The sequence below is a fragment of the Anser brachyrhynchus genome (assembly GCF_964034855.1).
Source record: "Anser brachyrhynchus genome assembly, chromosome: 3".
Lineage (NCBI taxonomy): Eukaryota > Metazoa > Chordata > Aves > Anseriformes > Anatidae > Anser > Anser brachyrhynchus.
The window spans coordinates 38878588-38891331 of NC_137696.1; the positions used below are offsets into that span (position 1 = coordinate 38878588).

General features: G+C 34.8%; 1 protein-coding gene across 9 annotated transcripts in view; it reads right to left on the reverse strand.

Annotated features, from left to right (window-relative positions):
• BIRC6 (baculoviral IAP repeat containing 6) overlaps nt 1–12744 on the reverse strand; it is a 178094-nt gene that overhangs the window by 62526 nt on the left and 102824 nt on the right. For all 9 annotated transcript variants that reach the window (XM_080588416.1, XM_080588413.1, XM_080588411.1 and 6 more), the window contains 5 exons: nt 9476–10256; nt 8348–8491; nt 6435–6564; nt 3680–3811; nt 1175–1342 (listed from right to left, as the gene is read on the reverse strand). In XM_080588416.1, the coding sequence (XP_080444542.1) occupies nt 1175–1342; nt 3680–3811; nt 6435–6564; nt 8348–8491; nt 9476–10256 (1355 nt within the window). The remainder of the gene's footprint in view (nt 1–1174; nt 1343–3679; nt 3812–6434; nt 6565–8347; nt 8492–9475; nt 10257–12744) is intronic.

Consider the following 12744-nt stretch of genomic DNA (forward strand, 5'->3'; position numbering starts at 1 on the left):
TTTTTTTTCTAATAATTAGTAGACTTTATATGTAAACGGAAATGTTTTAGAATTGGATCAGTTAATACACTTAGCACACTCATTTCATCTCGACTGTACTTGATCAAGGAGCACAAATCCCAGGAAGGCCTTTAGTAGCAATCTGTTTCTTCAGTGGAGGATGGTGCCTTAAGAAATGAAAACTAGAAGTGTTTTTATTCTGCTAATGTTTATATTACTACATCATCTAAGTGAAGTAAGTTTTCTGCCCTTTTCCATCAGTGATTCTGGTGGGTTTTTTTTGGTGACAATTGGCACTTGCACAAGATATATGAACAATGAGACCATACACTAACACAGAATGGTCTACAGCACCATTAGTAGACAGTCAACTTTTACCAGCTAGATATTGAAACGGGCACTGAGGGCAAAACAACTTGGATTAGAGATTTACTAATTCTTAATTCTATTAGCTGCTTCCTTGTTTTTATAGCATAAAGTAGATAAGGATCTCTTCTGCACAATATTCAAGTATTTTATGCATGTTCCTGTCCTTTATCACTGATCTAAGGTTAAGAATTCCAGTCCCCAATCTTTCTCCTATATGCCCTCAAACACATATGTACCACCAGCTTTATCCAGATAGCTGATAAAATGTGATTACATATCTGCTATACATAAAACACGACTGACTACTTGAGACATGCTGTTTTTGAAAATGCAGATGTTATGGAATTCAGAAATATTCCTGAAGGGGCAATTCAGCCCTCTAGAGAGGGATGCCAGTTAGCTGCCCACTCAGAACATTAAATCACAGGGCACAAATGCCAGTTTAACATTGCCCTGCGGGTCAAAGAAAATGCATGTTGGCTTACAAAAAAACTAACCTCCGTACTCCTAAGTGAAAGTAGAAATGTTTTTAAGATTTTATTTAGGAACTAAATAAAGTTTAGGCACTAAACTTCAAAGAAGAACAGAACAGTGTAACTGTTATACTTTACAGTTATAACTGTTTTATAACTGTTTCAAGCTACATAATGCTCCACATCCTGTTACCAACCCAGAAGTGCTCCACACCACAAGAGACCAAATAAAAAGATAAAGATGTACATCACCATTATATCTACTTTCTAACGATGTATCAGCCACTGAAAAAGACCATTTTTTGAAGTTGAAAAACAGTTATTAAAGTCACCTGGTAGAAGTTTATGGTATAGATGGAAAACTGGAACACTAATAGTCTTGCTGGAAGATTCTCCTCCTGAGGAAGAGGTACCCACTTTATCTGCAATCACTCTTCCTCGTCTTGATGGTGGACGTGGAGGGGTGGATGAAACAGCTCTTTTTGACTGAGATTTCAAACCTAGTACAGAGATGAAAAAAATAAAACTTGAAGTTATTATGGTATTTAATAACTTCAGCTAGCCAAGCTGCAATGCACTCAATGCCTTCCATTCCAGCAAAAAAAAAGTTAAATTTTTCAGTACCAACAAATTAAATATCAGAACAGCATTCATATATAAAAAATATTTGGATCTAATCCCAGTATTTTTACAGTTGTAAGGCTGCATGTCCTCCTAAGCTCCAAACATAAACCCAGCTGGAACTGTACTAGATCATATCATCCAAAGAAGAAGGCAACAACTACCCTGATTCTGCTCTTTAACTGAGTTTAAGAAATAATCTATCAATGGGCCCTATGGTAAAACTTTTCTAGGTTGTTTTTCTAACTGAAAGAACCTAAGGCAAAAAAAATCTACATTGACATACATTTCAGCATACAGCCTATAAATAAGAAACATTTGTCTGACCTATGACTTGTCACCTGCGAGGTGACTTCAGCTGTATTACTGGCAGTAACACAAGTGAAGAATGGCATCCTTGAACATGCTTTTAAAGTTGCCTTGGTCAAAACCTTTTTAGTAAGTACCACATGAAAACTAAAAGGCAGAATAGGTCCATGAAAGCTTACTGAGCTTTCAAGACTGCCATATTTTGAGACAGCCAAAGCTGACTCAAGGTACATCAAAAATGGACTCCTATCATGTACCCTTCTAGACAGGCAATAGACCAAGTAAGAAAGTCAACAGATCCAAATACAAAGACACATAAAGTTACTGCATTATAATCTGCTGAGAGCAGCTGGCAAACTAACACCATGACCCGAAATGTTGTAATACGTTCTGGTTTCAGCTGATGAGTAGGAGCAGCTATAATACTCAGTCTCAGTCCACTAAAACAGCTTGTCTCAGGAAGATCAGGCTGCAAATAACATCTCTGCTCTCTAATAATTTTGCTAGTAGGAAACAAGTTAAACACTGGCTGTGAGACTTTCTGACGAGACTAACGTACAAAAACAGAAAACATAAGAAGCTATAGACAAAAGAAGAAAAGGTTCCGTGAACAAGCGGTAAAACCAAATGCAAATTAAATAAATTTACATTTAAGCTGTTTTACCTAACCAGAAGAAATACAAGCAAAAAGAAGGAAGAACTGAAGTCTGTTTCTTTCTGAACAGGGAATGGGTTATACCGAGCAGTATGATCAGAGATACAAGTGGGATGAGACAGCTGGTTATGTTATGCCTTATCTTCAATATTGAAATGTTTTTTTTTCTTCCCAGATTCTTTATTCATGTTTTAACCCTTAACTTAAATCTCTTAATGTTTTAGATCTCATCAAAACATGTTTATTATGTTTAAGTGGCACCTACTGTAAAAATCTCTCCAAATAAAGATACTGCAATTAACAAGCAGCTGTATTGTTTTAAATATATACCTAGATCCATGAAACTGCTTCCCTAACTCAACAGTTGAATTTAGAATTATATCCACATCTAAAATCCTGGAAGGAAAAGCTTAAGAAATATTGGTGCCAGAAGTCAAAGGAAATCAGCATCTCTTCTTCATGCTTCACGAAGTGTAAATGAAATTAAGAAAGCTCAACGAGGGCAGAAAGCTGGACAGGAAAAGGGTAGTTTGAAGTTTAATAATCTCCCAAACACACCAAAACTTCAAACTGAAAGACTAATTATCTCTATAGCCATCACCTGAACTGTAATCTTCTTGTACCACTGCGAGATTACTGTGTTCAATCTATAACCTCCATAGCAATTTTGGAGAAGGGTTTATATGAGTGATTTCAGAAGGACCTTCAAGTGATTTTTTACAAGGTGAAAGCTTTGGAAGACGACCCTTTATTTGTGGTTTCCAAGTGGAATAACATGGTTTTGTGTTTATATGACTTAAGCATCTGAGTTTTTCAACACAGTTGTTATGTAAAGTACGTGAATTCTTGTATTTCCAAAACATATTGCGGAAGTAGGTGGTTAAACTCCGATGCACTAAGCACTGCAGAAGGGCTGAGGAATCAATACCCAACCAATATTAATAGTACACAAATATTAATATCTTCCCATATAATCTATACTCCAGGTATGTGTCTACACTAGCCACAGCATCCACAACATACCACAGTCACATTTAGGTACAAATTTGCCCACGTATATAATTCAGTAAAGGCAGCAGTTCTACTGCCAGGAACTCATCTTTGCTGCTTAGCAGCCACTTAGATTAACTGGGCACTATATTTTTTTCTAAGCATCAGTAATTAAATGAATTATTTGGTAGATACAATTTTTCCCTCACTTGCAATGTCAGAAAGATTCTTTTTTTTCAGAAGATGGAAGAAAAAAACATACCAGAAGCAACAACAACACTGTAATTGTCCTGGAATCCATTTTCTGCTTTAACTTTTTCTTTTTCTTCATAGTTCTTTTTTTCTTTATCTTCCTTCTGTTCATTAATTAGCTTAGCTGTGATGCTGGGTGTATCTACATGAGAAGAAAAGCAGGAGAGAAAAACATTTCAAGATACCAAGTTGATTTTGTTACCAGTTTCTAGGCTCTTGAGATGACTATTCTCAACTGTTTACACAGCTTAGACTTCTATCTCGGGCAGTAATGTTCTTATAAATATCTAAACATTAAAGTATTGTAATTCTGGCCTACTCTTGCCAAAAAAAGTCCTCAGTCAATTTAAAACTGTTAAAACTACTACATGACAGGTCAAGTATACGTACATTAAAACACAACTGCAACCAACTAAAATGAGATTAGAAGAACAGTGGTTTATTTTACACCTTGTAAGTTACAACACTGGCATCAAAATTGCCAATCGTTCTCCAATTGCTTTGGAGAAGATAAGAGTGTAAAGCTGTACTACTGAGGACTTAACGTTCACACTAAATTTTCATCTATTTATGTATACATCTGTGTATATATATATTTGTGGATACATATTTCACACTGGGTATGGACTTTTAAAAAAATAATCATTAGTATTTTTTAAACTTCAGAGTAGCTCTAGCTTGGTCCCATGGACTGAATGCCCATTTATTGACAGACGATTTAAATTTTGTTAATTAAACTACTGAGGATGCTCAAGCAACAGTATTTTTAGTATTCAAGTAATATCCACCGATGTTGTTCAGTCTTCCTGACTTGTCACAACCAGTAAATTAAAACTAAGGTGGATGGAATACAAAACAACTGGTACTTATCCTAAGCATTCCTATCTACCATGACACTGCACATTTTCTTCTTCTGGTGAAGGGATGTGAGCAGCAGATTTAGCAATGATTTTATACTATGCTTTCTTTTTTCTTAAGACAGGGAAAAGAAGTACAAAATGAATGTGCTTATGATTCATATTTGCAGAACATATGAAATGATCAATTTGAGATCTTAATGTAGTAGAAAACATTAGTAGCATAGTTAAAGAAAAAAAGAAATTAATCCAAGGGAAAGCTTCCAACACAGGATCTTCATGACTTCCTATTGTTACAGAGGTGGCAGTCTTTTCTGCTTTTCCACCCCAGTCAATCCCTTCTCTCCCTCCATCACCCTAAACACATAGTTTACTCCTTGTATATTCAAAACTCCTTTACTATCCTAACCACGGACTTTATTGAATGACATGTAAGAACCACAAAGCTCTTAATACCATCAGAAAAATCACAACAGATGAAAGAGGAAAACCTAAAAGAACCTGAACTTTCCTAGAATTAATTTTTCCAATTTAAAATGAAACAATTCCATAGCATAAAGCAGAGTTATGACGTCTTAAGCAGTCAGCATTTGATCGATTTCAATTACGTGCATTTCCGCACATCACATCATCACATTCCCCTCCCCAGTCCCTGTTAGCACTGGCTATCAAATTGAGCACAATGCACCACCGAGGCAGCTATTCAGTACAGGTTATGTCACTGCTCAACAACTGATCCGTACCTCATGTGCACGACCGTCTCCCCCATTAGAGCAATTCTGACTGTAAATAGCACAAGGAACTAGAGACCTTGGTAACAATCCACACACGATCATGTCTGGATGCTAAGTGAATATAGATTTCTATGTGAAATAGTAAATTATTCCCTGATAAATAAGCTTCAAGCATTTTTTCTAGACATCACTATTTTTGATCAACATCCCAAAGTAAATGTTGTTTTATCTGGTGTTAGAAATGCCAAATACCATTACAGTACTTCTATCAGCTCATTAGGTAACATTTATTGCCCTAATGCATTTGTTAATTAATTAAATATAAAGATTTTAAGCAGGCATAAAAAGGCCATAGTTGCTCTGAACTCCAGAGATCTGCTTCAGAAATTAAATTTGATCCTACACTGAGCAGTTAAAAAAAACATATACGAACATAACCATGTGTAAGAACATACATACCTAGTCAGACATGTATGCAGCTAAGTGCACACTTCACAGTTGATTATGGAATGCGGAGGCCTGGTCAACAGGGCCCCCTATAGATTCATTGCCCCATGTATATTCAACTAGTGTGACTACTTATTTATTTTTATTCAAATTTCAAATAAATTCATGCCTTGAAATTCTTGATATTCTTTTCAATCTCCATTTAGTAAGTAAACTGAAAATTTTATATAATGTACAAATGTGTATCTACAGAGATTAGATGTATCTTTCATTAATGTCCTTTTCATAGCAACATCATTTCATCTTCATTTTGGGATAATCTTTTAAGTTCCAGGATATTCAAGTGCCATTATTTGGGAATATTTAAGTGACTGGGTGAAAGACAGGGCATTCTAAAGACTAGTATTTGCATTATCACTTGTATTCTTAAATCTCTCAAGTTATATTTGCAACACCATACATGAATACTTAAAAACAAAACAAAAACAAAAATCCAACCTTCCCCATCAAAATGGTAGCTAAGTTACCAGAATTTGAGTCCTATGGAAGGAAAAGATGGAAGTGGAACATGCAAAGCATTTGCAAAAGCTTACAATTGAGACCTCTGTGTTACATCTGGCAAATACCTAAGACCGTTACAAATACACATGTAAGAAATACTTAGTTTAGGCTTCCTTTTCATTTTTAAACTACTTAAAAAATAAAACAAGAAATATTGCAAACTTGCCTGACACACGATCAAGAACTTCCGCTAGAGTTGTTGAGACAGGCAAATGAAGAGTACGAAATTTGTGTCCAGCTCCATACATTGGATGTTGAATAACATGACTAGTAGCATTAATTCTACCTTTGTACAGCTGAAATAAAAAAAAAAGTCAACTTTTAACATGATTTGAAATTCAGAAGTAAGCTAAAACACTAAATTCTTATAAACTCACCTCAGCAAAATAAAATTAAGTCTTCTGTGAGCTGAAATAGAAACCTTACATATCCTTCAGTTTCACAGGTTTACGGTAAAAATGCATCAAATTTGGATAAACATAATTTCTTAACTCAAAAGAGTTTGCTGAAAGAGCCTGGAATGTTTTTAGCATAAGAAACAATATAGTATATTTATTATCATCATTAAATATTTTAAATAGCTGTATATGAGACAAAATTAAGTGTTAGAGTCTTTCAACAATTTCTGAAATTAAGTTAGGAAAAATCACAATATAATTGTAATAGAGAAAGTTGTTATTTCTCTAGTGCTCTGACAAGCATAAAGTTTATTCTAGATGATATATCTAAGTCATTACTAGTTAAAACATTTCAAATATAGTAATATATTTTAGCCTAAGCTCTGATTGTATTTTTTTATTGTTCTTTTCTTGCAGTAACTGTTTACAGACTTTTCTTTACAAAGAGAGCTATTGTTCCCTTCCCTCATCATCAGGAGAACTATTTGCTAATACTCATATACAGAATCAATTTAGTGTTGTGCAATACTCTTAAATGAATTTAACACTTTATGACAATGAGAATTTGGCTTATAAAATATAGTTTTGGTAGGAACCTCAGAGATAAAAATGAGGATACAATATTTTCAAGGTTATGTTGTTGGACATACTACAAATATGCTTTGCACATTCATATTATTTCTAAGACTTCTCTTTGGATGTTAAAAGAGAAACCTCCTTCTACTCAGTAAGAACAGCCAAATTGTTTCCTGGTATTGTTAACAGAAGAAACTGAATTACCTCAAAACTTTATTTTCAAGAATTTGTTTTTGTTTTTACTTACTAAGAGAGTTACTCAGTAACTCTCTGCAAAAATCTGTTCTATGTAAAATGCCTTATTAGAAAATTGATGCTACCTCCATGTTGCCAAACTCCATACTAACAATTCATCTGAGCCAGGTTAAAACAAAAACATTCAAATGTGTTTGCACAAAAACTGATTTGCTGTCCCTTTTTCATTTTACACTTCCTGATCAAGTTTCCCTGCTGTAGTATTTCATGTAGGACTTTACTGAGATACAGAAAGAACAGCAGAAATCAAAGTAGAAAATATTTTTTTCCTTGTCTGGCAGTATCAGATCTTTTAATACTTCTCGTTTTCCAGAAGGTTTTTTTTATTCACAGGCTTCAGCTGACAGCACAGCAGTTCAGTCATTGATTATAACTCTGTTCTGGTGAAGCATTTAGAAATGTAAAAGCATACATTAGCTTTACAAATCAGTTCAAGTATTTGTCATTCAAAAATGTATCTGTGGTGTTGTGGCTAACGTTAAAGGATCTCTGCCAGTTTTGAAGCTTCAAAACTAATTCCTCAGTGAAACTGATAACAAAAAACTGGTGTATGGACTAGAACTTGTATCAGGATTCGCTGCTAATGATTAAGGATAATATTAAAAGGTTTCAGTTTTCTATTCTTTCTATTCTTTCAGAATCATGACGTTTTCAGTAAGATAGCTCTGACTTAAAGCAGTGCCTTAAACTGTCTTTTGAAAAGCTGAGTTACAATTCACCAAAACATTCCTTTCCAAACGTGTATCGTAGGAAAAGCTGCTGCCTGACCTTTCAAAGTTGAATACACACAGATTTTTTTTTTAGGCTACATTTGATCCATGGTCACCATACAGATATCAAAAACTCTTACTGGACATGGGGACTGAAGAAACAAAGTCACTTTCTCATCCTCCAGCATCAGTTGCAAAAAAAGCCTCCTAATAAATCCTGAAATATTTCCAGAGGTTGGGAGGTTCCCACGCTGAGGAGAGGACTGGAACAATTCACAGAGAACCTGGGAATGCAAAATGACATCCTATTTAAAATATTTCTATATTTAGGTCTCTAAAATATAGCTCTACACAGCCATAGTAGGCAGTGCCTAAGATCCACCTTCCAGTTATCATTCAAACCAGATTAGAAATAAGGACCACTGAAGAACGTATCAACAACAGCAGATGTTTTTCTTTTCTCTTTCTTTTTTTTAACATTCAAAATATTGACTACAGCATCAAAGTAATTGTAAACATGCAGACTACTCAATAAGAGAGAGTTGAAGATAAAGTATTCAGAAAAATGGCTTTCATATTAGTAAAGCAAACATTTTCTACTCCATTAGAGTATTAGTACTGGTCATTCACATGGAAATGTGTTTTTTTTTTTTTCCCCACTCAAGTTATCTGTTCCCAGACATTCTTAATGTTGAAAGAAAAATACTTTTATTCAACTAGGTCTGAAAGGTTAGTAATTGTGAGGAAATTAGATGAATCTCCATTAGAATAGTAGACTGTTCTGTAACAGTCCACATATCCCTGAACACCAATTGCACAGCAGGTACAGTTGTGTAAACAAATTAACCAGAAAATCTCCCTTAACTTTCTAATTTAAAAGATATGTATGGAGCCTCATTTTCAAATTCTACTTCAGAAGAGTTTAATCCTATGTACTTAAATATAGTATTTTGGATTTTGGTCTAAAGTGTCTTATTAAGGCAAGAAATACATCTTTATGCAGCCAAGAGGAATACAAATCCATACACAGCACTAAACGGCCATGCTGAAACATTTTTATACTTTACAAAGTCGGGCCAACAAGCTAACAGTTTTAAGACAAATTTCACTCAGTTGATAACAACTTACAAAAGAAACCAACACCCAAACCAACCAACCAACCACCTTAAAGAAAGCTTAAAAAAACAAGTTTTAAAATTTTGGACTAGGCAAGTTTCATCTGTAGTTATTAGTAAAGAAATGAAAATTTCATTTGTTTTTTCTCTCACCTGTGCCATAAGCCTCTGGTTATTAGGATGGCAAGAAATGCACTGTAAGAAGAAAGCAACTGTTGCATTTTCAATTGCTGTCCGCTGTTGAGTGGTCAACCCTGCTGTTACAGTTGAAGAAAGCAAGCTAGATCTTGCACTGGTCTGTTGTGCAGTCACATTGTGTCCTCCAGAAGTAGCACCAGAATGGCACAACAGAAATAAAAGTGCTGTCCACAATGGATTGACTTCAGAACCACCCAACCAATCCTTCATGATGTGGCTGTTGCCAACTTCTGTCAAAAACCTGAGAACAGGAGCAACTAGGTCTGCCGTGATAGGCATTTTATTAAAGTGCTGTGGAACATGATGCCTCCTGAGCCTATCCTGGGTGATATCCATTGATTGTGCAGTGCAGTCAGAGCTAGAAGTATGGTTAAAGCAGAAACTAGCAAGACTTCTTACAAGCAGTGAAGGCAAACCTGAGTCCAATAATTGCTTGATAGCTTCAGGAGACTGAGATGAGGCAGCAAGAGTAGCCAGGTGGGACTCTGTTAGTGCAAGAGGGGCTTGTGCGTTTTTAGAGTCATCTGTTAAAGATGAACTGAGGTCCTGCTTTTTGCTGTCATCAGTCATGGACAGTCTGTGTTGACACTGCATTGGAGGAGGAGTGATACCCATCCATCCCATGAGTAAGGAAAAATAATTTGGGTGGATGTGGCACATTGAGCAAAGCAAACTGTCAACGGCTTTCTTCAAAACCATGTTGCAGGGAAGAGACATGGACCAGTTAAACAGCGACCTGTAGAAGACAAAAAATCACATCAAGACATAACTTGCCACTCACATTCCCTTTTTCAGTTTATACATTATCTTTCTACATTAACCATTCTAGAAACTATGGCAAAACTCTGAGCTAAGTTTGACAGCCTCTTTTGTGTCATGGTATCAGCAGGACATTTGCTGCCCAGACAGCATTCCTCATCCTTATGTTTGATTTTATTTCATTATACCTTATTTAAAATAGTTAAGAACTGATTCTTCTGGCATGTTGCAAGTGAAAGACAGGATTTCAGACTTTGGATAGTTGTCACATAATTTACATTTACACATTTCTGAGCTAACCATAACCCCCTTTTTGCTTTCAACTCTCCAAGATGCAGCTACTAGAAAAACACGTGCCCATTTTCACAAAGCTCTCTTAATCAATCCTTTGTAAAAAATGAAAATATTTTAATACATATCCTTTTTATTTTTTTTTCTTTTTGTTGGTTGAATGACATCATCCTTGCCCTCCTTAGGACACAAGTTAACAGCAGAATTATTCCTGAGAGATAGTAAAATTCTATCTACCTTTGAACTCACTTCTATTCAAATACTATTAGCTGAAATGTTAATCAAAAGCACATGAATGCAAAAGCTAATTTTGCTCCTATTATTTAGTTTATACTTTTGAAGTGCTATTTGTGAATCAGTGAAAACATTATTTTTTCATACAAACTTGTTCAGAGTAGGTGAAGTACTTTACAAAAAAAAAAAGCATGGGTTTTCTGAACCACGTTTGCATTACCATGGCACTGTAAATAAGTTACATAACCTTAACCTTTACATCCACAGGCGACGCACACCTTATGCCACCTCAATGTTAATTTTTAATAAGTTTGGATCTATCATCACATATCACATTTCCTGTTTGAAGACAAGGACTGTTCTTCCCTCTTCTGGATAGAAGTGTTATTTTATGTTTAGTCAAAGGGACTCGAAGAGTCTAAAAGAGAACATGGGTCTAACAAAAAATAGCTCTATTGCTGGCTGATTAAAAAACACTAAGATAAAACACGAACAAGTCATCTCAGTGACCAAGTGGACCTATGACTTCAGGAAAATTTTCTACATGCCAAGTATTTTTTTTTTTTTAATAAAGTCCACATGCAATAAAGGCACACTTTAACTCTTCTCCAACTATATATTCACGCAATCCTTCTGCCAAAATTTTCTGGGTAAGTTCATGCTCTGTGAAAAATAAGATTCTTTTCCAACTAGATGAAAAATAACTAAGGAATAATTTAGCATCCATCGTCCAAAACAGAAATATTGAAATGAAAAATGGGGATGATTGGAAAATACATCCAAAAGAGAAATGAAATATGACATGAAGGAGAAATAAAGAGTTATGGCTAGAATCAACAAAAATATTTCAGAAGTTAAAATATCAAAGAGGATGAAGAATACACGGAGGATGTTATTTTTATCAGAAGAATTATTTTACCCATGTCTGACAAAAATCCTTTTGTATTCATTAAAAATATGTAATTTGCTCCATATGCTGGTTGATATGAATTATAGTTTTAGTTGGCAGGAGGTAGAGGAACAGGACTATATTGCAACATGTATACTGAAACTAGGTGCAATAGTTTTATTAGTATTTCTTCATTTCATCCTATGATGAAAACACATTCTCTCTGAAGAATGGAAAGTCAGTTATTAAACCCACTTTCATATTGATGCAAATCCAAAAGGGTTATCCATTTTAGGAAATGTATTTTATTACAGCTCTTCCTTTTCAAATGTTAAAATTGATAAAATGTATTTTCTTATTCCTGAAAGGGCTCATTGACAAGCAATTTAAAATCCTTAAATTGATTCCCAAAATGAACAAGCTCATTTTGAATTAACAATTATTTATAAGACAGTAACACTGATGTACTTCAGGAAAAGGCCTAGTTAGTAGTATACATCTGAAGACCGCTATGCTGCACATATACAAAGCTCCACATGCTTTTACCAATGACCATAACTCGGACATTTCCCAGTATTTGAATGTTTGTACCTAAAGAAGAAAATAAGGTAGAGAAGAAAATATAAAAGGTTCCTACGGGCAACAAAATATTATGTGCTATCAAAGTTCCTTTCAGTAATTGGAATTGCATTCAAAAGGTACAAATGAAAGATGTTTTCTTTACTAGACACAGGACTTCAGCAGCTACATTTTTACAATACATATGAAACAAAGCCATCTTGGCTTCTCTTTCTTGTTTTCTTTACATAGAAGAAATCGGTGAGCAACGTAAATTAGGAAACACTGTTATCTCGTATATTTATCATGTGGACTCAAATACATTGTTGTTAAGGGTGTTTTTTCCTTTAGAATCAAGCAACAAACACCCACAAATTCAAAGTTCAAGTTTCACTCAAGATTTTGTAATTTGTTTCTTTCAAATCAGGCTATGGCAGGCACAAAATTGGTGACTCCAGAAAAACAATTCTTCCCTCTTTGACCTGAGCACTTA